We start from the raw sequence: 27,528 nt of genomic DNA, 5'->3' as shown, positions 1-27,528 counted from the left end.
GTCTGTGTCTGTGCGCGTCTGTCTGTGTCTGTGCGCGTCTGTCTGTGTCTGTGCGCGTCTGTCTGTGTCTGTGCGCGTCTGTCTGTGTCTGTGCGCGTCTGTCTGTGTCTGTGCGCGTCTGTGCGCGTCTGTGCGCGTCTGTGCGTGTCTGTGCGTGTCTGTGCGTGTCTGTGCGTGTCTGTGCGTGTCTGTGCGTGTCTGTGCGTGTCTGTGCGTGTCTGTGCGTGTCTGTGCGTGTCTGTGCGTGTCTGTGTGTCTGTGTGTCTGTGTGTCTGTGTGTCTGTGTGTCTGTGTGTCTGTGTGTCTGTGTGTCTGTGTGTCTGTGTGTCTGTGTGTCTGTGTGTCTGTGTGTCTGTCTGTGTTTAAAAAAATATAAAATAAAAAAATAGAAAGAAATATGAAAGGAATCCCGGTTTCCAACCACACCTATATCTTCATGAGGGTGAAACAGAGAAGTGGGGAGCTATCATTTATATTTCCCAAACCTTGTGTCCATCTTTTCACATGAAGTTTTAAAAGTCAAAATGATCTGGCTTATTGCAGATCAACCAACCTTCATGCGCCACAGCCTTTGTGCCATCGAGGGGGTTCTTTATCCCAGGGTACTCTTGGCCAAACGACAGGTGGTTAATGTAGTGTGTCAGATTGAACTGTTAAAAAAAGGGAAGGGGTCACGTTAGCGAAATGGACCGTTTGAAAATCCACTTTTACACCATTAACAGATTTAACGGATCACATCCAGAATGTTACACTTGGTTCCTTACACTGCTCAAGCACCATCGGGACAATTGTTCAACGATACAGGTAAGCGAGGCAGTCCGGACATTGAAGAAAAAGCAGTGATATGAGCGAAGAGCCAATCGATGTTTGTTGAGTGCAGGAACGACAGAATTTAAAACAATAAAATGTTGGAAAGTGCGCTTTTTGCGAGTCCACGACTCAAACAACAAAAGGCTTGACATTTCAATATCCAGTGGAAGCAGAAGTAATAATAATAAAAAAATTAACAATTCGTACCTTCTCAGAACCAAAAGGGTTGAAGTCTTGCACTGCACGAATAGATTTTCCAGTCAGGCAAATTTTAGAAGCAGAAGTTAGTGCAAGCAAAGTTGAAGCAAGTGTTTCGGTGGCAAGCAAACTTATTTGTACTCACATTCAAGGGCATGCACTGTCGGGGTCAAGAGAGAAAACAAAACATTACAACGCAATCTCAAGAATTGAGTGGCAAACAGCAAAACAGCGGAGATGCTGCATTGGAATCAGAATGTATGAGAGTTTGGATAAAAGAAAAATTAATAAAATAAAAAGCCCACAAAAACTTTGGAATATCGCTACAAAATCAACGAGAACAGCAGTCGGTGGAGCGCATAGCTCCACCAGGCTGAACAGTTTGTTTTGTATCCCACTGAAAGGCCAGGTCTGCATCCGTGCCTTCATTGAAATCTAATTGGCTTGTTCTCATCACCAACCCAACGCATCCACCATGTTTTGTCCTAATCCACGTCACAATGATTACATGTCTACACAATCACCTATCAATCCCGAAGTCACCTCCCAGTCCTGCCAATATCAACGTACCCCTCTATCCCCAATGCCTCTACGTACGTATGCAATTCCAGTTTAAACCCATCTGCTGTTTCTCCTGCCACTACCTTTCCAGAGAAACCATGAGTCTAAAACACAAATTAATTTTGTTGAATACAGGAACGACACAGAATTTGAGACAATAAAATGTTGGAAAGTGCGCTTTTCATGAGTCCACGACTCAAACAACAAAAGGCTTGATATGACATTTCATTTGGGAAAACATCATTTATCCTATCTGATCAAAGCAAAATCCACATTTCCATAAAGTTGCCACAAAGAGGGTCAAAACCCACCGTGGACGTGAGCTTGCTGAAAACTTTTTCCAGGAGCAAAGTGGAAATTCCCTGCAACCTGCAAGGAGGAAAGCAAATAAAAGAGGAAAACTGAAAAGTGAAGGAAGCATGAAGGGAACTAAACAGCATATTAGAAAAAAAAGAAAAAAACATATGTTAGCACAACAGGTACAATCATCCCAAACCATGATTTGTAAGAACGGTATGGGTTACCAGAAGGGTCCAGGGTCCAACACAACACCAATGCCTTTGAGTGGAATTATACATAGTCACAACTAACCAATCAAAACACTGCAAAAGTGGTTAAAAAAAAAACAAAAAAAAAGCAGGTGGTGAGGGGGTAGTAGATTTATTGAAATTTTTCGTGGCTAAGTTGGTCATCTAAGAGGTAATCAGGTCGATTTGGTCAATGGAATCTTGGGTTAAAGTGCAGTTAAAACCTGTCTTATATGGCTAGCCCTTCCCCCATGGAATATTAGGTTTACTTGATATTACAAAGTACTAACTTGTGCATGAAAGTTTACCCACATAAAACAGGTTTTATTGCAAAAGTGGAGCAACTTTCCACAATCAGTGGCTTTCCAACTTGATGATGGCGATGCAAACAAAATAAATCGATCAATCAATAACTCAACAACCGGCAGTTAATTTTACCCCAACTGTTTCAGTAAACGCCTCAGTCAATACGCTCCACTGTTCTCAAGCACAACAACATGGCACATCTAACGTGTAAAACATACTGGGTCAAGAAATAACTCGAGCCCGTTTCACCCAAAAGGCCCTCAAAAAGAGGCCAGCGAAGTGCTTATGCAATTGGAAAAAGTGTTTCATAACATTAAACACCTTATCTCATACCTTGCAACACGGCCACCATCGGTTGGGTAAGAGAACCGTGCAAAAGCAATGGCAGAGGGATTAACGCATTCCTGCTCCCTGGTCGGAGTGTCTTAACACCACTAAATGAAAAGCATTTTGAAAACCTGCCGAGCCACGAACAAAATCTCATTCACGTCCATGCAGTGCGTTCTCACCGCAATATGCTGCCATGGAGACCAATTTCAATGTGCCACCACGGATTTGGTTCTGAACACGAACTACACATTGGGAACCAAAATCATTTTGCACCGACAGTGTTTACGCTTTTGCACATTCAAACACGTTTCAAACTGACAAAATAACCAAACATCGAATACCTCGCTTTAATCTGTTGGAATCCCGAAATGCTACCACGATATCAATGGAAGTTAAATGACGAAAACAAAACATGTTTATCAACTCTGTTGTTAAAGAGACGAGCAAATGGACGTCAGTGGAAGAAAAAAAAAATTCTATCCCGCGTACTCTTAGGCAACCACGCGGATCAAGTATAATTTTTGCAATTTTCAGGCACGATGGTTGAGAAACGCAAGGTGACCTTATTGACTTCCAGGAATCCATAGACTTGGCAGCCTTCGCCCTTCTGCTCATGGACCCTCTGTGTGAAACCCTCCCGCTTGCATTGCTCAATCAACTCGGGCGTTTTAAAGGCCCAACCTTTCCGCCTGTACGCCTCTCGCACGTCCTCGCAGCTGTTGCAACACCTAGGAGCACAAAGCAAGAGTGTAGGTGTGCGCACAAGCCAAAAGAAATAAATAAACAAATGAAATGAACAGACAGATTTTCTTTTACATTCCATTGAGAGAACCCTTCTTAAAATGACGACCGACGGTCGAACAAGGACGGGTGGAATGTCGTACTCGAGATCCTCAGTTTTTGCTCCGTAACAACTTTCACAGCGATCTGGGCTGAGCTTCTTGACATCTATCAGCTCTTCAGACTTCCCAAGTTCTGCTGTGGGAATGAAAAGTGTTTAAAATAATTAATTAAAAAGTTTTACAACTCAGTTCTAAAACATTCATCTACAAAATGGAATTCAACTCCACCAGCTAAAAAAATATATATTTTTTTTTAATGGATGAATGCTTCATTTTGATTTTTTTTTTTTTTTTTGCAGATACACACAAAATCAAAACGTTTTGGGGTTTTGGAATGAGTAACTCAACTAGGCAGTGTAGTTGACTGTTCCGTGACATGTGGTGTAACAACCAAGGAAAGGCTGGCAATGTCACAGTTCTTTGTTACTCGCAAAAGGATCAAGCTCTATAGAGATTACTCGATAATATTGCGGTTATGAAGTGAGAGGGACGATTCTTTATGCTATACTCAGTAATTCCTCTTCACTCCTGCAAAATGACTCACTATTAACTAAGTAGCCAGGCTGGAGGCTTGGCTTCAACATCATGACCACACATTGCTAAGCTTAAACCACAGGTCAACTTTAATGGGAGCTGCCAGGCATGATCTACCGAAATAGCTTTTCCTTGTATCTGCTTTTATTCACATGTGCAATAGCCTAGGGGTCATGGAGGTTGTTGTATTTGAAATTGAAATGTCGGAAAATGTCATCGGGAAACATCGGTGCACCTCTGTTTTGCATTCCTAGCCCATTAGAAGGCAATGGATACATCGACACAGCATATGTGATTTGAATCGGGATCTTAGCATCGTGAGCTATGCACTCAGATGGAAACATCCAACACTAACTCGGTGATTGTTTTTCCATAGAGCCGTGAAAAATAAATAGTTCCTGTTTTTAACTTTAGATTTATCACAAGACTGGCTGTTTGTCCGAGTGTCTTTCTGATTTAGAAAATAAATAGCAACACAATCAATGGTATTGGGAAATAAATGTGAATTGACTGCATTGCCACCTGTGGAACAAACTTCTTCAGTCTGTTTAATCTCGTTCTTTCCTTCAGGGATTCAAGACAGCTGTTCACCACCCCCAGGCAAAAATAACATTCCCTTCCTGCAGTAATTCTCTGCAAATTAGTATAGTAGGACCTGTTACCAACTAATAGTATATGAGAGTATAACTCTCATTTACTATAGTTTTAACTGTAGCATTTTTGCCATGGCTATCTCAGATCTCAAGTCCCTCATGTCAGGTCCCCATCCAAACCCCTTTTCTTTTCGACCCTCATAATACCCCCAAAGCCCACCTCTTTCCAAGTTTCAAAATTACTGCCCCCCCCCCCCAAACACCCTCACCATAATTTTGTTGCACTTCAGCTTCTGCAGCTTTCCCTTCCATGTCTGTGATTAGGACTTTGTGCCTGCAACCATCGACTTCACCCACTGTGTCCTCCTCCTCTTGCTCATATTATTCCCCATGTCATTTATGCCTTAAAATCTCCCTATATATTGTCCCTCTACCCTGTTGTTGGTGTGTCTCACCAACCCCCAATTTTACTGCTCTTTCCGTTCTGTTCTGTCATGGTCCATTCTGTATTCCAGATCCTCTACAAACAAAGACTGTATACCAAAGAAAATAGTTAAAAAAAATAATCCTGGTCTGTGGTCAACATTCTATTGGTGGTCCCAAAACAAAGCTCTTCAGAGCACAATTGTAATTGGAGACAATTTATGTAACTAGAAACACCCATTCCCGACTGGAGTGACCATAGGAGAGGGGTTGTGGGGGAGGGGCGGGGGGTTACTGTGTGTACATGTGCGCACCATTCTACATGCTGTAGTGAAGTTCCATTTGTGTTCAAAGTCCTTTTTGCCTTCATTATATATTTCCACACTCGCTTTGCCTATGACGCTGTAGACTCGGCCATGTTATCATCTTTATTGTCCCCTCCCCTTCCGATAAGGTCGGAGAGGGAGGACATTAAAATGAACTCTGTCCGGCCAACCGATCATCCGTCCATGTACTTTTGTATATGCGATATTTCAAAAAAAAAAATGTTGAACATTTAGCTTTCATATTGCAGATATCTATTCATGATGACATTTTCTCAACCTGATTAGATCATGGCAATGATTGCTTGAATTCTGTTGGCATGGAAACCATCTTGGTAACTTGGCGTGTGTACATGATATTTCAAAAACCGTTCAAGATTTAGCTTCCATATGACACAGATCTACTCCTCATACCAACCAAAAGGCAGGGTACATAGAATGTCAGGTCCTTGTAATTATTACGATTACAAGCAATAAAAAAAAAATTTCAATGCAGAAGAATATAGAACACACACACACACACACACACACACACACACACACACACACACACACACACACACACACACACACACACACACACACACACACACACACACACACACACACACACACACACGTCTTTTCTAGAGACAACCATGATTCAAATAAAGATGTAAGGAAGGTTTCACATCATCATTTCATGTGATCATTCCCACCTTGTTGACATACTATTTGGAGAAACATCTCAACATCCTTTTTCATTTTTACCTCTGCCACCGATGGTGGTTGGAGGTTATGTTTTTCCCTTGCCTGTCTGCTTTGTTTGTTTGTGAACAAAATATCTCAAAAAGTTGTGGACGGATTTTGATGAAATTTTGTGGAGCGCTTGGGTATGTGACAAGGACGAAATGATTAGATTTTGGTGAGGATCTGGATCTGAATCCGAGAATTTTTAAAGCGATTCTTCACTATTGAGTGACAGGGCTAAAACAACATAGAGCAGGACATCTCAAAAAGTTATGGACGGATTCGGATGAAACTTGGTTGGCGAGTTGGTTAGGTGAAAGAACAAGCTGATCAAATTTTATTTCAGGTCCAAATCTAGACACAGCCTATTAGTGGGATACAAAACGTAAACTAAACAGCCTGGTTTACATTCAAGGGGTCATGTGGTTCAAAGAGGCCAGCGAAGTGCTAATGCAATTGTAAAAAGTGTTTCATAACATTAAAAACCTTATCTCATACCTTGCAACACGGCCACCATCGGTTGGGTAAGAGAACCGTGCAAAAGCAATGGCAGAGGGACGTTACCAACTTGAAATGAAATGTCATATTTTACCATCTCTTCAGTGAAGATGATCTCTTCACCACGGAATATGTTAATATTGAAGACATAGTGAGAGTATGCTCTCCACCAAGTGCCCTTCTTGTTTAAAATGTTTTTATTACTCGTTTTTCTGGTTCTAAAGTGTTTTGCCAAGAGTATGTGACTAGAGTGCATTTATTAACGACAAGCAGGGGTACCTGGCATTGCCTGGCATTTTTTTGTGGGGGCATAAAACAATTTCCCACACCTACGAAGGAATGTGGTTGGGGATTATTCAAGATTACCTTTCACATAACTACAAAGGTTTTTTTTTTTTTTTGTATACCTTGGTCGAGGCTCGTATGAGAGCAAACACACAACTCACAGCAAGGGGGCATGAGACAAGAGGGGCGGGAGTGGGAGGGACAAAACAGTGGGGAACAGACACATTAGGTGAACTGTGGAAGGGAGAGGGATGGGGATGGGACGGGGAACATGTCGAAGAGAAGATGGACATTACAGGGACTTTCAGGAAGGAAAGCAGGGGAATTGAAGGAAGTGGGCTTGGGTGGATTATCAGGGGTAGAAAAGATTGAGGATTTGGATGGGGGAAGATAAGAGGTGGTGGTGAACAGCTGTTTTGAAAGCCTGAAGGGAAGAATGGGAAAGAATAGAGTGAGGAAGTTTATTCCAAAGGCAGGAAAAAAGAGGAATGAAAGAGTGAAGATGAGCAGTGATTCGTGATTTTGGTAGTTTTACCAGAAGGGGGTTGTTGGCGGACCTTGAGCGCCCTGTGGAAATGTGGTGGGGACAAATCGCAGAGAGAGCAGGGGGGCAAGGCTGGAGAGGAGTCGGTAGAATACAGAAAGACCACCGACCAACCTGCGGTGATTGAGTGAGAGGCCCAAAGATTCAGCTTCATTGCGGGAGATGCCGATGATCTTAAATGCCCTGGTTTCGACAGCGTGAATCCGAGAAAGGTGGGAGGCAGGAGCACCAGCCCAGAGGGGAGAGCAGTACTCCATCAGGCTACGGACAAAAGCTTTGTAAGTGGTCAGGATCTCAAGAGGGCCGAGGAAGGACTTTGCACGACGGAGGATTCCAAGTCGGCGACTGGCTTTTGAGGCGAGGTTGGAAATGTGACTTTCTCAGGAAAGGTCATGGCAGATAGTGAGACCCAGAAGCTTGAAAGAAAAGACTTCTTCCAGAGGATTGTTGAGAAAGTGGAAAGGGGGGTTTTCTAAATGGTCCTTTCGAAGAGACATAGTGAGAGTGTGAGATTTGTCTGGATTGAAAGACATGTTCCATGTGTTGGACCAGTTTGTGATTTTATCCAGATCTGCAGTGAGTGAAGAAGCTGCTGCTTGCCGGTCTGAGGGATGACAGATGGTACGGCAGAGGGTGGAGTCGTCGGCAAAGAGAAATAGAGGATTTTCCAGAGAGTCCGAGAGGTCATTGATGAAAACCAGAAAAAGAACAGGGCCCAGAACCCTACCTTGAGGAACTCCAGCCTACACAGGAAGAGGGGATGAAAGAACTCCATTTAGGGCCACACGTTGACTGCGGCAGGAGAGGAAGTCTGCGAGCCATGAGTGGAGATGGCCTTGAATACCATGGGAAGAGAGTTTGGTGAGTAGTGCAGGGTGCCAGACTGTGTCAAAAGCACGTGATATGTCCAGGGATACGGCTCGGATTTCCTGTCTGGCATTGAGGACCTCCATCCATTGATGGGAGAGCAGAAGCAGCATATCCAGGGTAGAGTGACCTGGTCTGAAACGAAATTGATGATTGGAAATCAAGCCATTGGAGAAGAGGAAGGATTTCATGTCTGAAGCGATGATGGATTCCATCACCTTGCTGATGATTGGGAGAAGGCTGATTGGTCTGTAGTTACAGGGATCTGTTTTTGCACCTTTTTTATGCAGGGCAGTGATGTCAGCAGATTTCCAAGCAGATGGCAGATGACCTTGGGCAAATGAGAGGGTGAATAGAACAGAGAGAGGGTGAGCAAGAGCAGAAGAGCAGGCCTTGAGGACACATGGGCTGATGCCGTCTGGACCGGTTGCAGAATCTGACTCGAGGTTTGAAAGCAAGCTCTCCACCTTGTCAGGAGAAAAGGTTTCGGAATTATGGAGAGATTTTTAAATGGCCCGTCACAGTCGCCTGTCCAATTCACAATCCCATGAGATTTGTGGAAACCCTGTAGAATTGCAACTGTCAATTGTGTCTACGACCATGAGACCCGAAACCAAGAGATCGCAAAATCAACTTCACACATGGAGAAATGTACTGTACCTGACAAGGTGGTCACAAAGTCCAGTTACCCCCCTCACCCCCGCCTCTCCCCCTCATCATCTACCCCGATACATTTTACATACATATATATATATATATATATATATATATATATATATATATATATATATATATATATATATTGTTGTGGTTACCAAATTCGCAAACCACCATTCAGGTCCCTTAGGTGAGGTATCTCGGTAAGTGCATGTGTAGTTAGGCCCAAACCCGTTGTCTAGTGGGAATACATGTCATTTATGCGAGCTGCGACTCTTCAGGATAGCCGTTTTTCTTTTACTATCTTTATTTTGGACCAACCGCCATGATTACCACCACAACCACAACATCAACCACCAACCACAACACCGCTTCACCACAACCGCCACGACCTTCACGTCACACCTCGCAACCGTAGCATCGCCACCGTTCTTGCCCCGCTGTGGGTACCGGTGTTGGACTCGTGCAGGGCGCACGTTGAACAGCGTGTACAAAATCACGGATTTTGTGCTTCAAAAACGGATCAAAAACGACACACGCCCACTTTTTGCCGTCCAATCGGTGAGCGAGGGGCGATTTGGCCCCGCCTCCAGAACGATCGATATATGCAAATTTGTGGATCAAAAAGCCTTCACGCCCACTTTTTCTCGGGCCAATGGGGAGCGAGGTGAAAGGTCAAAGGGAGGGGGTCAAAGGCAAAGCTACGGGGGGATAAAAGGACGGTGTTCATCAGTCAGGAGAGTCGAGAGGGAGAAGGAGTCGGAACGGAGGGGGCGAGTGTGGAAGTCTGGAGCCCGAAGCCTGCAGTAGCTGGAGAAGCTGAAGAGAGTCGAACGAGGAGAGCCCAAAGAAGAGTCCAGGGTGGAGAGTCCAGAGGTGGAGAGGCGGCAGCGGCGAAGGCAGACGAGGGGGTGCTCGCGTCGGTGCCAGGAGCTGCACGCCCGAGGGAGGCCGGCAGCGCGACCTGGCCGAGGTGGAGACGCACACCAGGGATAATAAAGTTCCTCTATACCCCGAGCATCAGCAACCCCCTCCTGTTTCCCCCCGCGCTGAGATAGTGCGACCAAGGGGGCCCCGTTCCCACCCCCGACCAGACACCGTCCACGAGGCCCGCGGGTTGCGGCGCCATCGCCACTCCGCGTCTCATCACCAGACGGGTAGGCGCGACCCGGTCTCGGCCTCAGGCCCGCCTCATCCTTGAGGGTATTTTCTTTCCTTGGTTTTGGGTATGTGTTGTCGGCGCCGTCTGTGAAGTAGAATTGTATAAGTGTTGCCGTGTGCTCGGTAGTCGGTATTAGCTCTGCATTGTTTTCGCTTTTATATTTGCTTTTTGTGCAAATGGAATTGTGTTTTCTTTTTTTTGTGTGCTTTTGGTGGAATTGTATTTGTGTGCTTCCCGTGTGCCGCGAATAAATGTGCTTTATTGTTGAACTGTTCTCCCGCTTCACTTCGTCTTTTTCTCCCATTGAATCCTCATCTTGCTTCACGTAAAGGGTTGGTAGTGGGCTGAATACGCCCGATAATTAATCGAACCGTCGAGGTCGACGATAACACCGCTCGGTTATTCTGATAGTACGGAACGGGTCGCTTAAGTGGCCCGTGTCCGAAGTCGACCTGCGGCGAGGTGCGATCGCCCGGTCTACCCTCCGCGTGGGTACTTAGGTAGGTCGAATTTGGCGAGCAACCCTATCCCACGCGGGGGCTGATTGGCTCGATCGCGGTGAGACCGAAAGGTCCACCCGTGACTGGTTCCCGGCGTTAGTCCGAGAGGGTCACGACTGGATTGTCCGTCCGGTGGGCGACGTGCCGCGATTCGAGTTACGTGGCCGTCAGCACGCCGGCGGGCGTGAATACCGCAACAATATATATATATATATATATATATATATATATATATATATATATATATATATATATATATATATATATGTTAATATTTTGGGGTTTTATGATAATAAAACCCATCCATGTATTCATTGTTTACATTTATATCTCTTGTGTGTTGGGTGGTCGTTAGACTACCGTTATTCTCAGGTTTTCCGTCTGTCTGTATGTATGTAATGGACAGCTCTGGAGGTCAGAGGAGTCAACCGATTTTGATGAAACTTGACTGGTAGGTTAATACCAGGATATAGTTATATGCTTTTGAGCACGTTGCTATGGACGCCACCGTTGCCTAGCAACGGGACTTTTTAATTTTTGAAAAAATCCGAAAAAGATTGTTATATAATTTTTTTTCGAAAATCAAAAATCGGCTTCCGTGCTTTTATGTGCACTATAATCAACCTCTTTGTCAAAAATTTTCAGCCCGATCCGTCAAAAACTGTGACTCGTATGCAATTATATAGCAACCACCCATGTCGCCTACCGGCTTGTTCATTATATTAATTTATCAGGTTCCACGGAGGGGGTAAAAGGACTTCGTAAACACCCTATAGATTATTGGCTAAGAGGCATTGTAAAAGTGTTACCTGAGAAGAGGAATTTGATGTTATTCATCGAATGGATGTTCGTGAATGTGCTGTTGATGTTTCTGGGTTAAGTTTTCCCCTGATCTATAAATATGGTGCCGTTCAGGAAGAAGATGTATTGCTAACTTGGACCGCTTCTGGAAGAGGTTTATTTGTATTTAAGTGTCTGGTAATTGTTTTCTAATTATTTATATGTATGTGCACTTGAATATAACTGTCATTAATCAAAAAGGCTTCGGCACTATATAGGAATTTAAAAATAAAAATAAAAATAGAAAAAAAAAAAAAACCACAAAACTCATTTTTCTTCAAAGTTTTGGCTGAAAACACTCCCAGGCACTCATTGACAAACCTCTGGTAGTTTAACGAAGATCAGCCATCTCTGACAAAAATGGCGACACACAGACACAAACAGACAAATGGCTCTTATAGTAAAGATGTTCAATTACTAATTTAAAAATGTTGTACAGGGGGTCCTCGCTATACGTCCAAAATACATTCCAAAAAAATTGGACTTTTAACGAAACGATGAATTTTTCCCCATAAGAATTGGTGTAATCAAGGGAGAATGCATTCCAACACTGAGTTTACGTCTTATAAAACACCATTCAACAAGCCTAAGGATCAAAAAATACATATGAACCACACAAAACATCAGAAAAATATGATAAATTAAACAAATTTTAAAACCCAAATGGTTACCATTTTATCTTACTCACCAGAGTTTTAAACTATTTTATAATGATAATTTAGTGGTTTTACACCTTGAAAACCTCTAATCGTCTCTGTCAAGCTGCCTGCATCAGTCCTTCACCCTCGAAATTATTCTTCCCACGAAGCCACGTGGTTTTCCCCACGGACCCAGGCCCCAGCCTTTGTGCTAGCACAAGCACCGCAACACCCGACACTTGTGCTGAATTGCTTGCGGTGTCCACCTGGAATCTCACGAAGAGCTCCCACGCACGGTTGCCAGTCCCACTATGGCCATCACGCTCACTTCAGCTGTGCCTGCAGCACAGGCCATGTTACCCGAATGGCACGTCTTGCCATATCTGCATGGCCCTCGTCGGTGTTCTTTAAAATAGTTTGAACAGTCATCAGCAGCAAACCAAGAAAGCGAGTGATATCGGCTTGTCGTTCAACATTCTTATTTCGTTTCACTTTATCAATTTTACATCCAGAATTACACTATTACATTGCCACTTACATGCAGGGTCACCCTTTTCGTTACTACTTCGTTTACCACTCATTGTTCAACAATTACTGCGGTAAATACACAAAGATAAAAACACAGTCCAGTACAATAAATACAGTACAGTACATGGTGGCGTCAAGTGCAACAATGCACAGCATGAGGCAGAGTCTGAGAGGGAGAGGACACAATACATTGTGGGGTGGAATGCCTGGTAACTGGTCTTCTGTCCAATGGACATTAGTGTAGGGAATTGTTGGATGTATAACTTAATGAAAATGTTCCTAAGTAATGTATGGACTTGTATGCGAAACAACGGTTGGTGGGGAGACTTGTGGCAGTGAACCCCTGGAGAACAAACTTTATAGACATGCTCACATTTTAATGGTACTGGACATACTTTATAGACGAACTAACATTCTAAATAGTTCATACTTTTATAGAAATGTGTGCGTGTTGTTGCTGTCGAGTGGCCCCGTGACTGGCCAGCACGAACAGGGTTGATTATATTCTCCGTTAACCACAGCCATGTAGGTCTGATTGGCCCCTGGGCAAATGTGCCTTGGGGCCCCACTCCTATAGAGCTGATTGAGAGTCGTAGTCCCGCCCACCCCCGATCCCTTCCTATTCCTTCACCACGGAATGCAGTTTTGCACACTTTTCATGGAATCCTTTCGAGCTATGAAAATTTTGATCAGTTTACACCTTCCCACTACGAAATGCAGTTCCAAGTTCCTAGCTTCAACCAATTTTGAGTTAATCTATCAGAAAAGAATGATAATTGTAAGAATAATGGCAAATGCCACTTTTGGGTCTCTCATTTTTCTCGTTCAGCGATGATGTTTCACAGTTTAATGAGTGTTATTGCTTGGGGAATTCACCACAGATGATTAGTAGGCAATTTATAGGTTTAGAAGTCTAATCTTGGTATATTTTTGAGGATTTATTGTATTGAGCCAATGGAGTGTCCAGACCATTTCTTCATTATTGTTAAAAACGAACGCAGTGAGCTTCATACTCAACGCGTGCACATGAGAGAATAGGAAACAACAACACAATACCCCTGGCTATTGTGAATCCGTGTCGTTGGCTATGACCATTTTGCTTCCGTTTTTTTTGTTTCCAGTTTTTGTCATGGGGAATGATGCATGCCAGGAGATCATGACCGGAAGTGTTTATTTATTTATTCAATTATTTTTTTCCCAAAGTGATTTTTTTCATGACAGGAAGTGTTTATTTTGTATTTAACATTACCGGGAGTGATTTTGAAACTCTTTCCGGAAGTTTTAATTTCTTTTATTCTTGACTAGAAGTGATTGTTTATTTATTTATTCAATTATTTTTTTCCCAAAGTTAATTTTAATAAAGATATCTCGCGCATCATCAAAAAATATTTTTTAATCGTGATTTACATTATTTGATCGCTGATCCCGAATCCAGGCTGAAGTAACCGGAAATTGCATCAAAATCATCAGCTGTGCGGCGCTTACATGTACCACGGTATAGTTGGCAAGTATACAGTTGTGAACAAGTTTTATGTAAAGTCAGAAGCGAATGTAAGAAGAATTCTGCGTTCGCTTCTAGGCTTTGCCTATTCCATATTATTATTTGGAAATAACGTGAATATTATTATTATTACTATTATGCCATTATCATCACGTCACGAACATCAGACAGAATTGATTAATTTGTGGTTATCATAATTTTCACTTCAAGTAGGTATGTGGACACACACACACACACACACACACACACACACACACACACACACACACACACACACACACACACACACACACACACACACACACACACACACACACACACACACACACACATACTCTAAACACCACCTGTGTGTAAGTGCATGAAAATGTCCAATTTACCCCAATTTTTCTTCAGACGAGTATTAAACAATTCCAGCCACCATGAGAAACGGTGTTATGTGTCAAATAATGGTCACAATTGGACCGTAAGGGTGTCGGGGGAAATATCGCATGTCACACTGGGAGAAATGAAGTATGAGGCCCCAATATACACATATACACACTAATAAATGTCAATGCATATGTGTGTGTCAGTTTGTATCCTCCATAACTCCAATAACATGAAACTGAGCAGCCTGAAACTTTGGATCCATACCAAGAAAACTCCAAGGAAGTGCAAGAGTGAAAATTGGATGTTTGGGTTAATTAAAACACCCCTTTGGAAGATAATTAACGACCTTATTTAATTGTATCCATCAGGCGATCTTTGGCCACCTCACTCTCTGGGGTCTAAAGCCGCCATGATTTTTGGCCTGCTCAACCATGACTTGACTTGGAACAGGCCGCAACGATTTCTTAATGATAAAATCTTTTTTTTCCACTTTCCTCATTCATATTACCGAATGCATGTTGCTCATAACTACGAATCACTGGATACATCACTTTTGTAAGTACTATAGTTTTCAAATTAGGAGCTTGGAGCGATTTCATGCATTACGTGATACGATTTTCCACGATCTATTCTCACGGACTAATTAAAGTATATCATTGAAATATTATGGAATAGGCAAAGCCGAGAAGCGAACGTACATTCGCTTCTTAAATATATCAAATTAAACAGTCTTTTTGCTCTGAAAAAATAAATATTACCTCAACATTACCTTCACAACGCCAACTACACCGCCTAGAACAGGATCTCATCTAAAAAAAAAATACGAGAAGTGAACGCAGTATTCTTCTTACATTCGCTTCTGACTTTACCTACAACTTGTTCACAACTGTATACACAATTTCCGGTTACTTTGGCCTGGATTCGGGATCAGCGATCAAATAACATAAATCACGATTAAAAATTATTTTTTGATGATGCGGGAGATATCTTTATTAAAATCAGTGGAGGAAATATACACCATGTCTGATATTATTTGGGTATTTCATGTCTCCGATGATGCCTTTATCTCCCGGCATGCATCATTACCCATGACAAAAACCAGAAGCAAAAAAAAAAAAAACGGAAGCAAAATGGTCATAGCCAATGACACAGATTCACAATTGCCAGGGTATTGTGTTGTTTCCTATTCTCTCATGTGCACGCGTTAAGAAATATTCACAAGATAGAAATAAAACCCAATCATGTTTATACACCGCACAGCGTTTAACAACAACCGGAAGCAAAAGGTCATATCTAACGACACGGATTCCAAATAGCCAGGGGTATTGTGTTGTTGTTGTTTCCTATTCTCTCGCCGATATACATATTTACTTTAAGCAAGCAAAGCTCTGTTCCTTCCTTCTCCACACATACACGCACAAGAAAATGTGAAATTTCCAAAGCATCTTTTTATTCCAAAGTTATCTTTTTCTACTGTTTGGAGAATTATATTGAGTGAACAAAAAATTTAGGAACATCCCAAAATTAACCAGCTTCATTGAGCTATATGATTTAATGCATTCACTGCAAGACCTCACGTCCTGTCCCCCAGAGGGACTGCCGACCCATTGAGTCGGCCAAACCGGTGTCAACATTTTCGGAGGGTTCGCACTGTGCTCTGCAGGGAATCAAAGCAAATCTGGAAAAAAACGGGCGTTTAAAAAAACAAAAGTGAAAACGTTTACGCGGACCCAGAACCGATGTACTACTTACACCTGCACAGACGAGCTGGCAAAATGGCAGATTTATAGATTCATTATATTTCATTAACTGCCGCGTGTGTGGTGAAGACTGGCATTAAAGTTAAAGGGATCCTTTATGGGATGCAGCAACAGCCTGGCCAACCGTTCCTTATCAACAACTGAATTGGAGTGCTAAAGCCACTTGCCGAGTACGTATTGTCGATCGAGGTACCGCGCTACATCATTCTGAGCGAATTGTTTACCCCGGGTTCGTGCTCCGCCACCTCGAGCCAGTGGTCCGTGCTCCGCCACCCCGAGCCAGTGGTCCGTGCTCCGCCACCCCGAGCCAGTGGTCCGTGCTCCGCCACCCCGAGCCAGTGGTCCGTGCTCCGCCACCCCGAGCCAGTGGTCCGTGCTCCGCCACCCCGAGCCAGTGGTCCGTGCTCCGCCACCCCGAGCCAGTGGTCCGTGCTCCGCCACCCCGAGCCAGTGGTCCGTGCTCCGCCACCCCGAGCCAGTGGTCCGTGCTCCGCCACCCCGAGCCAGTGGTCCGTGCTCCGCCACCCCGAGCCAGTGGTCCGTGCTCCGCCACCCCGAGCCAGTGGTCCGTGCTCCGCCACCCCGAGCCAGTGGTCCGTGCTCCGCCACCCCGAGCCAGTGGTCCGTGCTCCGCCACCCCGAGCCAGTGGTCCGTGCTCCGCCACCCCGAGCCAGTGGTCCTTGCCCCGCCACCCTGAGCCAGTGGTCCTTGCCCCGCCACCCTGAGCCAGTGGTCCGTGCCCCGCCACCCCGAGCCAGTGGTCCGTGCCCCGCCACCCCGAGCCAGTGGTCCGTGCCCCGCCACCCCGAGCCAGTGGTCCGTGTCCCGCCACCCCGAGCCAGTGGTCCGTGCCCTGCAACCCCGAGCCAGTGGTCCGTGCTCCGCCACCCCGAGCGAGTGGTTCATGCTCCATCATTCTAAGGGTATTGTTGTGAAATAATACCAGATGTCCTAGTCAATTGCAGTATTAACGTGTTTTCTAAATTACCGAGCCGAATTTTTTTCTCCACTTGTCACACACATCTGTTAATAAGGAATGTTTGTGAACATATCCCTGACACGTCGATATAAATGCATCGTTGTTTTTCGGTGAAAGCTACTCAAGGTTTCTGGGTTGTATACAGTACGTACTGTAATCGGTAATCACATGGACTCCAACCTGCCAATTCCCGAAAAATTGCCAATATCGGCCAAACACTAGTGTGTGTGTGTGTGTGTGTGTGTGTGTGTGTGTGTGTGTGTGTGTGTGTGTGTGTGTGTGTGTGTGTGTGTGTGTGTGTGTGTGTGTGTGTGTGTGTGTGTGTGTGTGTTTCATAAATTATGACATTCTCTCTGCTAACTCCCCTACCCCAACCCCTCCCTCTCTCAATTTGTCCCTTCCTTGCTCTACCCCTCCCAATAGTGTAGCACCCTCCTCCCACATCTCTCACTCTCCCCTCCCTGTCTGTCTGTCTCTGGACGTGTCCGGACGGTGTTCATGTCTGGGCGGTGGCTACGTCTGGATGGCGTTCGTGTCTGGACGTGTCCGGACGGTGGCTGCGTCTGGACGGTGTTCGTGTCTGGACGTGTCCGGACGGTGGCTACGTCTGGACGGTGTTCGTGTATGGACGTGTCCGGACGGTGGTTACGTCTGGACGGTGGTCGTCCCTGGATGGTTCCGGATGGTGGTCGTCTCTGGACGTGTCCAGACGGTAGTTACGTCTGGATGGTGGTCGTTTCTGGATGTGTCCGGATGTTAGTTACGTCCATATGGTGGTTATGTCTGGACGTGTCCAGACGGTGGTCACGTCTGGACGGTGGTCGTCTCTGGGCATGTCCGGACGGTGGTTACGTCTAGATGGTGGTTACGTCTGGATGGTGTTCGTCTCTGGATGTGTCCGGACGGTGGTTATGTCTGGACGGTGTTCGTCTCTGGACGTGTCCGGACGCTGCTCGTTTCTGGGTGCTGCTCATCCAAGGGAACTGCTCGTCCACGGGCGCAGCTAGTCTCCCTACAGCTTGGCTCCGGACGCGTCCCCCTCCAGCTTGGCTACGTACACGTCCAGGCAGTGTTTGTCTCCCTACAGCTTGGCTCCAGAAGAGTCTGGGAGGTATTTATGTCTGGACGGGAGTTTGTCCCTGGACTTGTTCGGATAGAAGTGTGTCTCCAGACTGTTTTTAGAGTATGACCGGTCGAAAATGGACTTCAGATATTATTTTGTTTCCATCTTCACTGTTATTTGATGCAGAATCATTTTGATGAGATGGTATGAATTGTAATTAATGCTCCACCGCATGTCTGCCTTCCCTTACTCTCACCTCACTCCGTCTTCCTTTTCCCCACCCCTCCTCTCTCCTTTCCCCTCAATCTCTTACCTCTCCCCACTCTCTTTCCCTCACCCCTCTCCTTCTCCCTCCCACCTTTAGTATTACCGTCAGCAAAGTGACGGGTGGTATTTGTTCATATATACTATAAAAGGAGCCATGCGTGTGTCCACACGTGTGAGTTCCACCCACTGATTGGACGGTTTGCCTGACTCTGCCCCCAATTTCAATGTGATGGCCACCAATTTAGGAACCCTTCAGAATCACCTTTTTTCTCAAACAGCGCTTTTACTTTGGAGGTTATGCAGGTTTGCTATTATTTCTGACTATTTTCTCAAAATGGGAGTTGAACAGGTGACTTTGTCGATGGGTTTCTTTGAAGTCGGTGATAACATGTTCGGAGGGCAGAAAACCTTACATATTCTGCTGTTTTGACATCGGAATGCCCATTTACTTCATTGAGCAGGAGGGGGGTGAGAGTAAAGATGGGCCAACTTTGGAAGGGGGAGGGGGGTGTTGAGATCTTTCAGCAGGAGGGGAGGCATGGAGAGTTTGAAGGCTTGAGTGTGGGGAAGGGATCGATGCCTTAGGGTTGGGAGGGGAAGGGTGAGGACTTGGGCTTTTAGGGGAGTGGGGGGGGGGGGAGGAGAGGAGAGCAAAGATGGGACAGAGTTGGGAGGGGAAGGCTGAGGCTTTTTTGTTGAGCTGTCAGAATTGCATGTGAGTTTACTCACAGCAAAAATGTAATTGTTTGTGTATGTGTGTCGTTCATTGGTATCTCCATAATTTGGGTTTCAGAAGGTGGAACGGAGTCCTCTCAGGAATCAAAATTATCCACCTTTATTTTGGTGAAGGATCTCCATTCATGGGCTAGGTTGTGAAGTTGTGTTGTTCTCAGAGTTTTGTTCTGAGGGCTCTTTTCAGGATCACCACTGAGCTCCAGACAGCCTCCAATTGTAATAAGTTTGTGGTGATGTTCCCAGGGATGGTTTGGAAGATCTTTGTGAGGTTCTTCTTTTTAATTCCCTTTGCTTCAATTATCACTGGTACAATTTCGGCACTGTTCAGCTTTCAGGATCTTTTCACTTCATTCTTGAGGTTTTGATGTTTGGTAATTCTCTTGATTTCTGCATTATTTAGACCAAAATCACTGGGTCCTGAAAACTCAATTAGCAATGCCTTATTTTCCTTTTTGTATCTCAGTACTATGTCCGGTCACAGTGCTTTGGTTTTTTATGTTATCGCTGGATGGGATCATCAGGTCATACGTGAGCATGATGTCCTTGTTTTCAATGATTGCTTTTGGTTCATGTCTCCATTAGTTTTGTGGAACTGGGATATTGAAATTTCTGCCGATGTGCCAGTGGATTACTCGACGTACAATGTTGTGCCTTTGTGTATGCAGCTGTTCCAACATGAGTTTTTTTTTTTTACATCCTGATAGGTAGTGACTCATGCTTTCTGTTTCTACCTTGCAGAACCTACACTTGTCCAACTGACTCAGTCCTGCCATTTTTAGTTTTTCTGGAATTTACATTCCAGATAAGATATTGTCATCACACATCATCTGTTCATCTCCAAGTTCAAATTTTCCGGCCAAACCGCTGGGCCGATCTGGCTGAAATTTGACAACAACATTCCTCTCCTGGCTGGTTGCAGGGATTGCAAAGCTCGTTCCGGTCAAGTGATTTAAGAAGGTCAAAATGGCCAACTTAGTAAATTTCTTCAAAAATCTTCTTCAAGACTCACGGAGTCAGAATGCCACCAAATTTGGGTTACAACATTTGGCCAGGGCCCAGATAAGCTACAGGTCCAGTGGTCCATTTTTTAAGCCATTCGTGTAGTGTCCTTGGTTATATATAATGATTCATTTTCCATCCCAATTGAGCTGACCTCTTCTTGGCCATTCCAGTGATCTTTCTTTGTCTCTCCCTAATCTGTCCAACAATATATTATGTATACATATATATATATATATATATATATATATATATATATATATATATACACATATACATACATATACATACATATACATATATATATACATACATATATACATATATATACATATATATATATATATATATATATATATATATATATATATATATATATATATATATATATATATATATATATATATACTGAACAAAAATATAAACGCACCAACCTAAATATCTAAGTCAAGATTGCCATTATGGGAAAATGGTCAAACCGATGATATGTTTGAGCAATGGTTCCTTTGTTTTGCTCAAGACAGATGTTCCCATTGAAATTGACCACTCTGAGTGTGTGGACTCACACGTTGAGTAATCCTTCCCATGAGCACCATGGGGCTTGACAGAGTGATGGTCAGTGAGCATGACCAGGACACAAACACTCCCTAGAGCTTGCCCTATAAAAGGCCTCCCCAAAATGTGGACTGGTGCCAAATGTCAACATGCCACAGATGTCACAAATCTTGAGCGGGCGGCATTGGCATGCTGAATGCTGGGACGTCAGTACGGGCCGTTGCAGCACACTTCAATGTCCACCACTCCACTATTAGCCGCCTGAGAACGCGCCTCAGAGAGACTGGAAGCACCGTGAACCGCCCACATGCCCGGCGACCACGTGTGACCACCGCCGGTCAGGATCGTCACATGAGGCTGCAACATCTCCGGGATCGACTCCGACCGGCCACGAGGACTGCCGATGAGACTGTCGGGCTGCATAACAGGCGCAGGCGATAATCTGGTGATGTCCATGCGCCGGAGATGCACCGCTCTGCGCGACGCCAACGGTGGACACACCCGCTACTGACTGTGTGAACTCTGACAGTGACACCTCGGTTGTGTCGGCTGTTGTAGCGCAAAGACTGTCGCCAGAATTCTCAAGGAACTCTTTGAAATTTAATGCTCAATTGTCATGGATTCTATAACCAAATTGTTGTGAAGATTTAGTATTAATGAGTTCGAGGTAAAATAGTAACAATCGCTTGGTGCGTTTATATTTTTGTTCAGTGTATATTCATATATATATATATATATATATATATATATATATATATATATATATATATATGTATATCTATATATATCTATATATATATATATATATATATATATATATATATATATATATATATATATATATATATATATATATATATATATATATATATATATATATACATATACATATTGTTACGGATTCGCGCCCGCCGGCGTGCTGACTGCCACGTAACTCGAATCGCGGCACGTCGCCCACCGGACGGACAATCCAGTCGTGACCCTCTCGGACTAACGCCGGGAACCAGTCACGGGTGGACCTTTCGGTCTCACCGCGATCGAGCCAATCGGCCCCCGCGTGGGATAGGGTTGCTCGCCAAATTCGACCGACTTAAGTACCCACACGGAGGGTAGACCGGGCGATCGCACCTCGCCGCAGGTCGACTTCGGACACGGGCCACTTAAGCGACCCGTTCCGTACTATGGGGATAACCGAGCGGTGTTATTCGTCGACCTCGATGGTTCGATTAATTATCGGGCGTATTCAGCCCACTACCAACCCTTTACGTGAAGCAAGATGAGGATTCAATGAAAGAAATGACGAAGCGAAACGGGAAACAGTTCAACACAAAGCACATTTATTCGCGATGAACGGAGAGCACACATATTCAATTCCACCAAAAGCACATAGAAAAGAAGAAGAAACAATGCAATTTTACACAAAAAGCAAATGCGACAATGCAGATCTAACACCGATTACGCGAGCACACGGCAACACTTATACAATTTTACTTCACAGACGGCGCCGACAACACATATCCAAAACCAAGGAAAAGAACACCCCCAAGGATGAGGCGGGCCTGAGGCCGAGACCGGGTCGGGCCTACCCGTCTGGTGATGAGACGCGGAGCGGCGATGGTGCCTCAACTCCGCGGGCCTCGCGGACAGTGTCTGGTAGGGGGTGGGAAAGGGGCCCCCTTGGTCGCACTATCTCAGCGCGGGGGGAAACAGGAGGGGGTTGCTGATGCTTGGGGGAAAGGAGGATTTCTACTCTGCCTCGAGTCCCGCGACGAGCGTCTCCACCTCGACCAGGTCGCGCCGTCGGCCTCCCTGGTGTGCAGCTCCCGGCACGACGCGAGCACCCCCTCGTCTGCCCTCGCCGCCTCTCCACAGCTCCGTCCTCTTCGCTCCGACTCCAACGCACACGACGACGACGACAACGAACTCCTTCTTGCTTCTTCTTCCCAACTCCACCGGCTGCGAAGTCTTAACTCTCTCGACTTGACGAATGCGGTCGCTTATATAAGCCCCGTGGCTTCGCTCTCTCAGCTTTGACCCCCTGCCTTCGACCTTTCACCTCGCTCCCCATTGGCCCGAGAAAAAGTGGGCGTGAATGCATTTTGATCCATAAATTTGCATATAGCGATCGCCCTCCAACGCCCTGGAGGCGGGGCCAAATCGCCCCTCGCTCACCGATTGGACGGAACAAAAGTGGGCGTGTGTCGTTTTTGATCCGTTTTTGGAGCTGAAAATCCGTGGTTTTGTACACGTTGTTCGGCGCGCGCCCTGCACGAGTCCAACACCGGTACCCACAAGCGGCGCAAGAACGGTGGCGATGCGACGGTTGCGAGGTGTGACGTGAAGCGGCGCCGCGGTGGGTGGTTGATGTTGTGGTTGGTGGTGGTGGTGGTGACAATGGCGGTTGGTCCAAAATAAAGATAGTAAAAGAAAAACGGCTATCCTGAAGAGTCGCAGCACGCATGAATGACATGTATTCCCACTAGACAACGGGTTTGGGCCTAACTACACATATACTTACCGAGATATCTCACCTAAGGGACCTGAATGGTGGTTTGCGAATTTGGTAACCACAACACTACCCCTCCCCTTTTTACAGACTCGTCCCGAGTCGTCAAATTTTCGTGTGCCATCATGTGTAGTTTTCCCCTAGTACATTTTACCTACGGATCCCTGAGTGCGACATTCATGGTATTCGTGTCCCCAAAATAAATAACCTGAGGGCTGCGTAACTACCTAAACAAACTCACTCACACGGACGACTTAAATAAAATTGCCGGCGCTAGGACAGACATGCCGGGGGCGCACTCATATGTACAGTACATCTTACCTTAACTTACAAATTTTACACTAAACCATGGCCCAGGATCAATGAACTCTGCAAAAAGAAAGCAGTTAGCAGGGAGCCAGGCTGCTCGCATGCAGTCTCTGGCTCAAAACAATGCAGGTGACAGGGAACGTGGCTGGCTGCTCACACGCAGTCCAAGGCCTTCCTTTTTGAACTGAACGCAGTGAACCACAACGGTGCATGGGCTGCACAACCGTAGTCTCCGTGCCAGCTCAAGTGGCACACGCAATGAGCACAACGAATGGATGCATGAACACAAACACGGTGCACGGGCCGCCACTGCAGGCCCGTGTTGTAGCTGCCAACAGGGCAGTTCTCGCAGCTTGCAAACTGTTGCCTTGCGGATCCTGGCGCACATGGAAATGAACAGGGGGGGGGGGGAAACCAAAAATTGAACGGGGCTGGTGAACATGGGCAGTGGGCATGGCATGGCAAAGGTGCAGGCAACACAGCCCGCAGAAGAAGGCCGCTGCAGGCAAACACAGCCCGCAGAACCAGGCCGTTGCAGGCAAACACAGCCGGCAGATGAACTGGCCAGCACAGGCCTTGAAGAAAAACAGCCAGCAGATGAACTGGCCGGCACAGGCCTTGCAGCACAGCAGCTGCAGACGATCCAGCCGGCACAGGCCTTGCAGCACAGCAGCTGCAGACGAAGTTGGCCGGCCTCCACCTTGAAGCAAAACACGGCCAGCCGATGAAGTTGGCCAGCTCTTGCCTTTCAGTGGAGGTTGGTGGAGGGAGTGCGGTGGTGCTGGCCACTTGGAGGGCGGGCTCGGACCTACCTACCTGTCTCCCTCCCACCTATCGCCTTTGCCTGTCACTGTACATACCCACTCCCTTAATTTGTCAAACCCCAATTTAGCCCCAACTTATTTTTATTTTATTTTTATGTTTACTTCCCCTCTATAAATCGTCCCCTAACCCCCTTTACTGTCCTTGTTCGGCGAACCTATTCTGTCACCTAGCCTACTCCCAACCCCTACGTTCCCTTCCCGGAGGGGAATAAGGGAGAGCTAACGTCCTGTGTCGAGGCCCAACTCAAGCCTCAGAATGGTCTCCCCAGAGTTCGGCGATCTTAACACCAAGTGGGTCCAGCGGCCCACAACGACAGCGAGGGGATGGATGGTGCGGAGGGGTACATCTCCTAATCTACCCTAACCATTTAACTGTTAAACTACCCCGGGGCTTTCAACAAGCGCCTCTCGATTAAACTATTGGTTCTAACAACCCAGATTCCCGTCGCCTGTGTTGGTGTCCTCACAATTTCGGGCCTCGCCCCCCAATTTTCTCTCCGTGCCCTCACACGGTCTCCTGGCTGGGACACGTGGCTCCCTTTGGCAGGCACGACCCTCTGCCGAATCTCCCGCTATGGCACCCCCGGGCACTACACTGCCTCCGAGCCTACCAGCTCCCTAACACCGGGGAGTGCCCCCCATGGCACCTCCCCTGAAACGCACACGTGGCAGGCTGGCTTCCCAGGCCCCTTTCCGAGGGTCACCCTTGCCCACAACACTGCCCATGCGGCTAATGGCGCCCCGGGCCCCCGCACCAAGCAGGCGCACCCGTGCCCACTACGCTATCCCGGCCCCCCATGGGCCCTTGGCCTACCACGGCCGACGAGCCTGGTGCCTGGGGTACCCACTCAGCGATACTCACCTTTCGCAGCCACGCTCCCAAGCCCGTCAACAGGGCTCCTGCACCCCTCCAAATGGGTTTCGAGCCTACATTCCCACCAACAGCAAAACGACCTCCATTTTTCAATTTGACTAACCCAGCTAACTCACTTTACTCTGACCCCGGGGTCCCTTGGGCGGGAGTTACTCCTCCCCCCAATCACTCATCGCACCATGCATTCCCCATTCACTCCACACACACAGACCCGCTGGCCTCACTCACTCACCAAGCACATGCCTCACAACTCACCAACTCTTCAACACACTCACCGCTGAACTCTGCCATTCTTCTAACTGCATCCCCTAACTAACTCGTGCCCCCACGTCGTCCCTTAAACTAGTAGCACGTTCCTTTTAACACTGCGTAGCTAAACTACGTCCCCTCTACACATTCATAAGTCTGTCCATGTCTCCAAATAATTCCATTAATCAATTTCCCAGGGGGGGATTTCCTCCCTTCCTACTGGGCTCGTGAACTCGTTGCAAGGCTCTGAGAGCCCTGCGCCTCTGCGGGAGCGGCTGTTCCAGCACAGACTCCTCCGGCAAGACATACCCATGAGGGCGTAAGGTCGCCCTTGTAAGGCCTCAGGCGGTCCGCGTGGACGATCCGAGGGAGGGCTCGTGGTCCCATTTTAATTTTTAGGACCACGTCACTGACTTGCGCCAGGACGACCCCCGGGCCCTGCCAAGGTGAGGTGAGCTTCGGGCATCTGCCCTTCCTTCGCCGGGGGTTAAAGAACCAAATCTTTGCCCCCGGTGGGTATTTGCTCACCTGGCTCCGGTGGTCGTACCTGCGCTTCATCTTTATGCCTGCCTGTTGGAGCTGGTGTCGTGCGAAGGCGTGGACCTTCTCCAAGCCTTCCTCCAACCGACGGGCATAGCCCTCCCCCGGGGGCCTATCAAGCCGCTCAGGCGTCGGACCGCACAATAAATCGACGGGGCTTCTCAGCTCCCGTCCATACATCAACAGCGCCGGACTACATGCGGTAGACCCGTGCTGGGACGCGCGATAGGCCATCAGGAGGTACGGAAGGTGTTCGTCCCAGTCCTCCTGGTTAGTGGCGGTGAAGAGGGCCAACTGTTGGACCAGGGTCCTGTTGAACCTCTCCACCATGCCATCAGACTGTGGTCTCAGGGGCGTTGTCCGTGTTTTTCGAATTTCCAGGAGCCTGCACACCTCTTTTAGTAATTCACTCTCAAAATTTCGTCCCTGGTCCGTGTGCAGCTCCTGCGGAATCCCATACCGGCATGTAAATCCTTCTACGAAGGCCTTGGCCACAACCCCTGCTTCCTGGCTGGGAAGGGCAAAGGCTTCTGGCCATTTGGTGAAATAGTCCATAATTACGAGGACGTACTTATTACCCTGGTGAGTGGGGGGCAGTGGTCCCAAAATGTCCATGGCCACTCGCTCAAGGGGAGCCCCAACCTGATGTAGTTGGAGTGGGGCCCTCATCCTCTGTGGCGGTCCCTTTTTTGCAGTACAGGCGTCGCAAGCTCGACACCAGTCCTGTACATCGCGCCCCATGTTAACCCAATAGAACCGCCGGCGGGCCCGAGATTTTGTTTTGGTCCTGCCCAAATGGCCGCCGGCGCGGGTACCGTGCACCTGTTTCAAAATTTGGGTCATAAACCCATCAGGGACTATCACCAGCCAAGAAGTTTGTTCAGAAGGAATCTCCACCCACTTGCGATACAAGATGTTGTCCCTCATTTCTAGGGTCCTCCACTGAGCCCAGTATGCCTTTGTTCGCACCCCGAATGGGGCGATTTCCTCCCCACTGGGCCTCCTGTTTTCCTGGACCATGGATTCTACATTACCACACATATACATTTCTAATACCCCCGGCTCCCGCTCGCCTTGAGACGCCATCTTGCTTCTCTCAAAGGGTTAATTTGAATCGCTCGTAATTTGGAGGGAATCGGGGGTCGCTTCTCTCACCCCTGGACCGATTCCCGTGAATTTAGCCGGAGACAGGAGAGCCCGTTTTCCTGTTCTCCGATACCAGTGCCGCGAGGAGGGCGATGGATTTGTATCGCACGACCTGACACCAGTGTTACGGATTCGCGCCCGCCGGCGTGCTGA

At 46.6% G+C, this 27,528-nt stretch overlaps 1 protein-coding gene across 4 annotated transcripts in view; it reads right to left on the bottom strand.

Moving 5' to 3' along the window:
• Window positions 1–27,528, bottom strand: part of ERGIC3 (ERGIC and golgi 3) — a 107,699-nt gene that overhangs the window by 64,906 nt on the left and 15,265 nt on the right. For 3 of the 4 annotated variants that reach the window (XM_085895170.1, XM_085895173.1, XM_085895172.1), the window contains 6 exons: window positions 3,617–3,710; window positions 3,295–3,460; window positions 1,881–1,938; window positions 1,154–1,168; window positions 1,018–1,049; window positions 554–650 (listed from right to left, as the gene is read on the bottom strand). In XM_085895170.1, coding sequence (XP_085751296.1) covers window positions 554–650; window positions 1,018–1,049; window positions 1,154–1,168; window positions 1,881–1,938; window positions 3,295–3,460; window positions 3,617–3,710 — 462 coding nt within the window. The remainder of the gene's footprint in view (window positions 1–553; window positions 651–1,017; window positions 1,050–1,153; window positions 1,169–1,880; window positions 1,939–3,294; window positions 3,461–3,616; window positions 3,711–27,528) is intronic. The other variant, XM_085895171.1, reaches the window with a different exon arrangement.

The sequence above is a fragment of the Eptatretus burgeri genome, chromosome 9 (genome assembly GCF_056783735.1).
Source record: "Eptatretus burgeri isolate ZD-2024b chromosome 9, Ebu_testis_v1, whole genome shotgun sequence".
NCBI classification, from domain to species: domain Eukaryota; kingdom Metazoa; phylum Chordata; class Myxini; order Myxiniformes; family Myxinidae; genus Eptatretus; species Eptatretus burgeri.
This window is presented reverse-complemented; position numbering and strand designations above follow the sequence as displayed.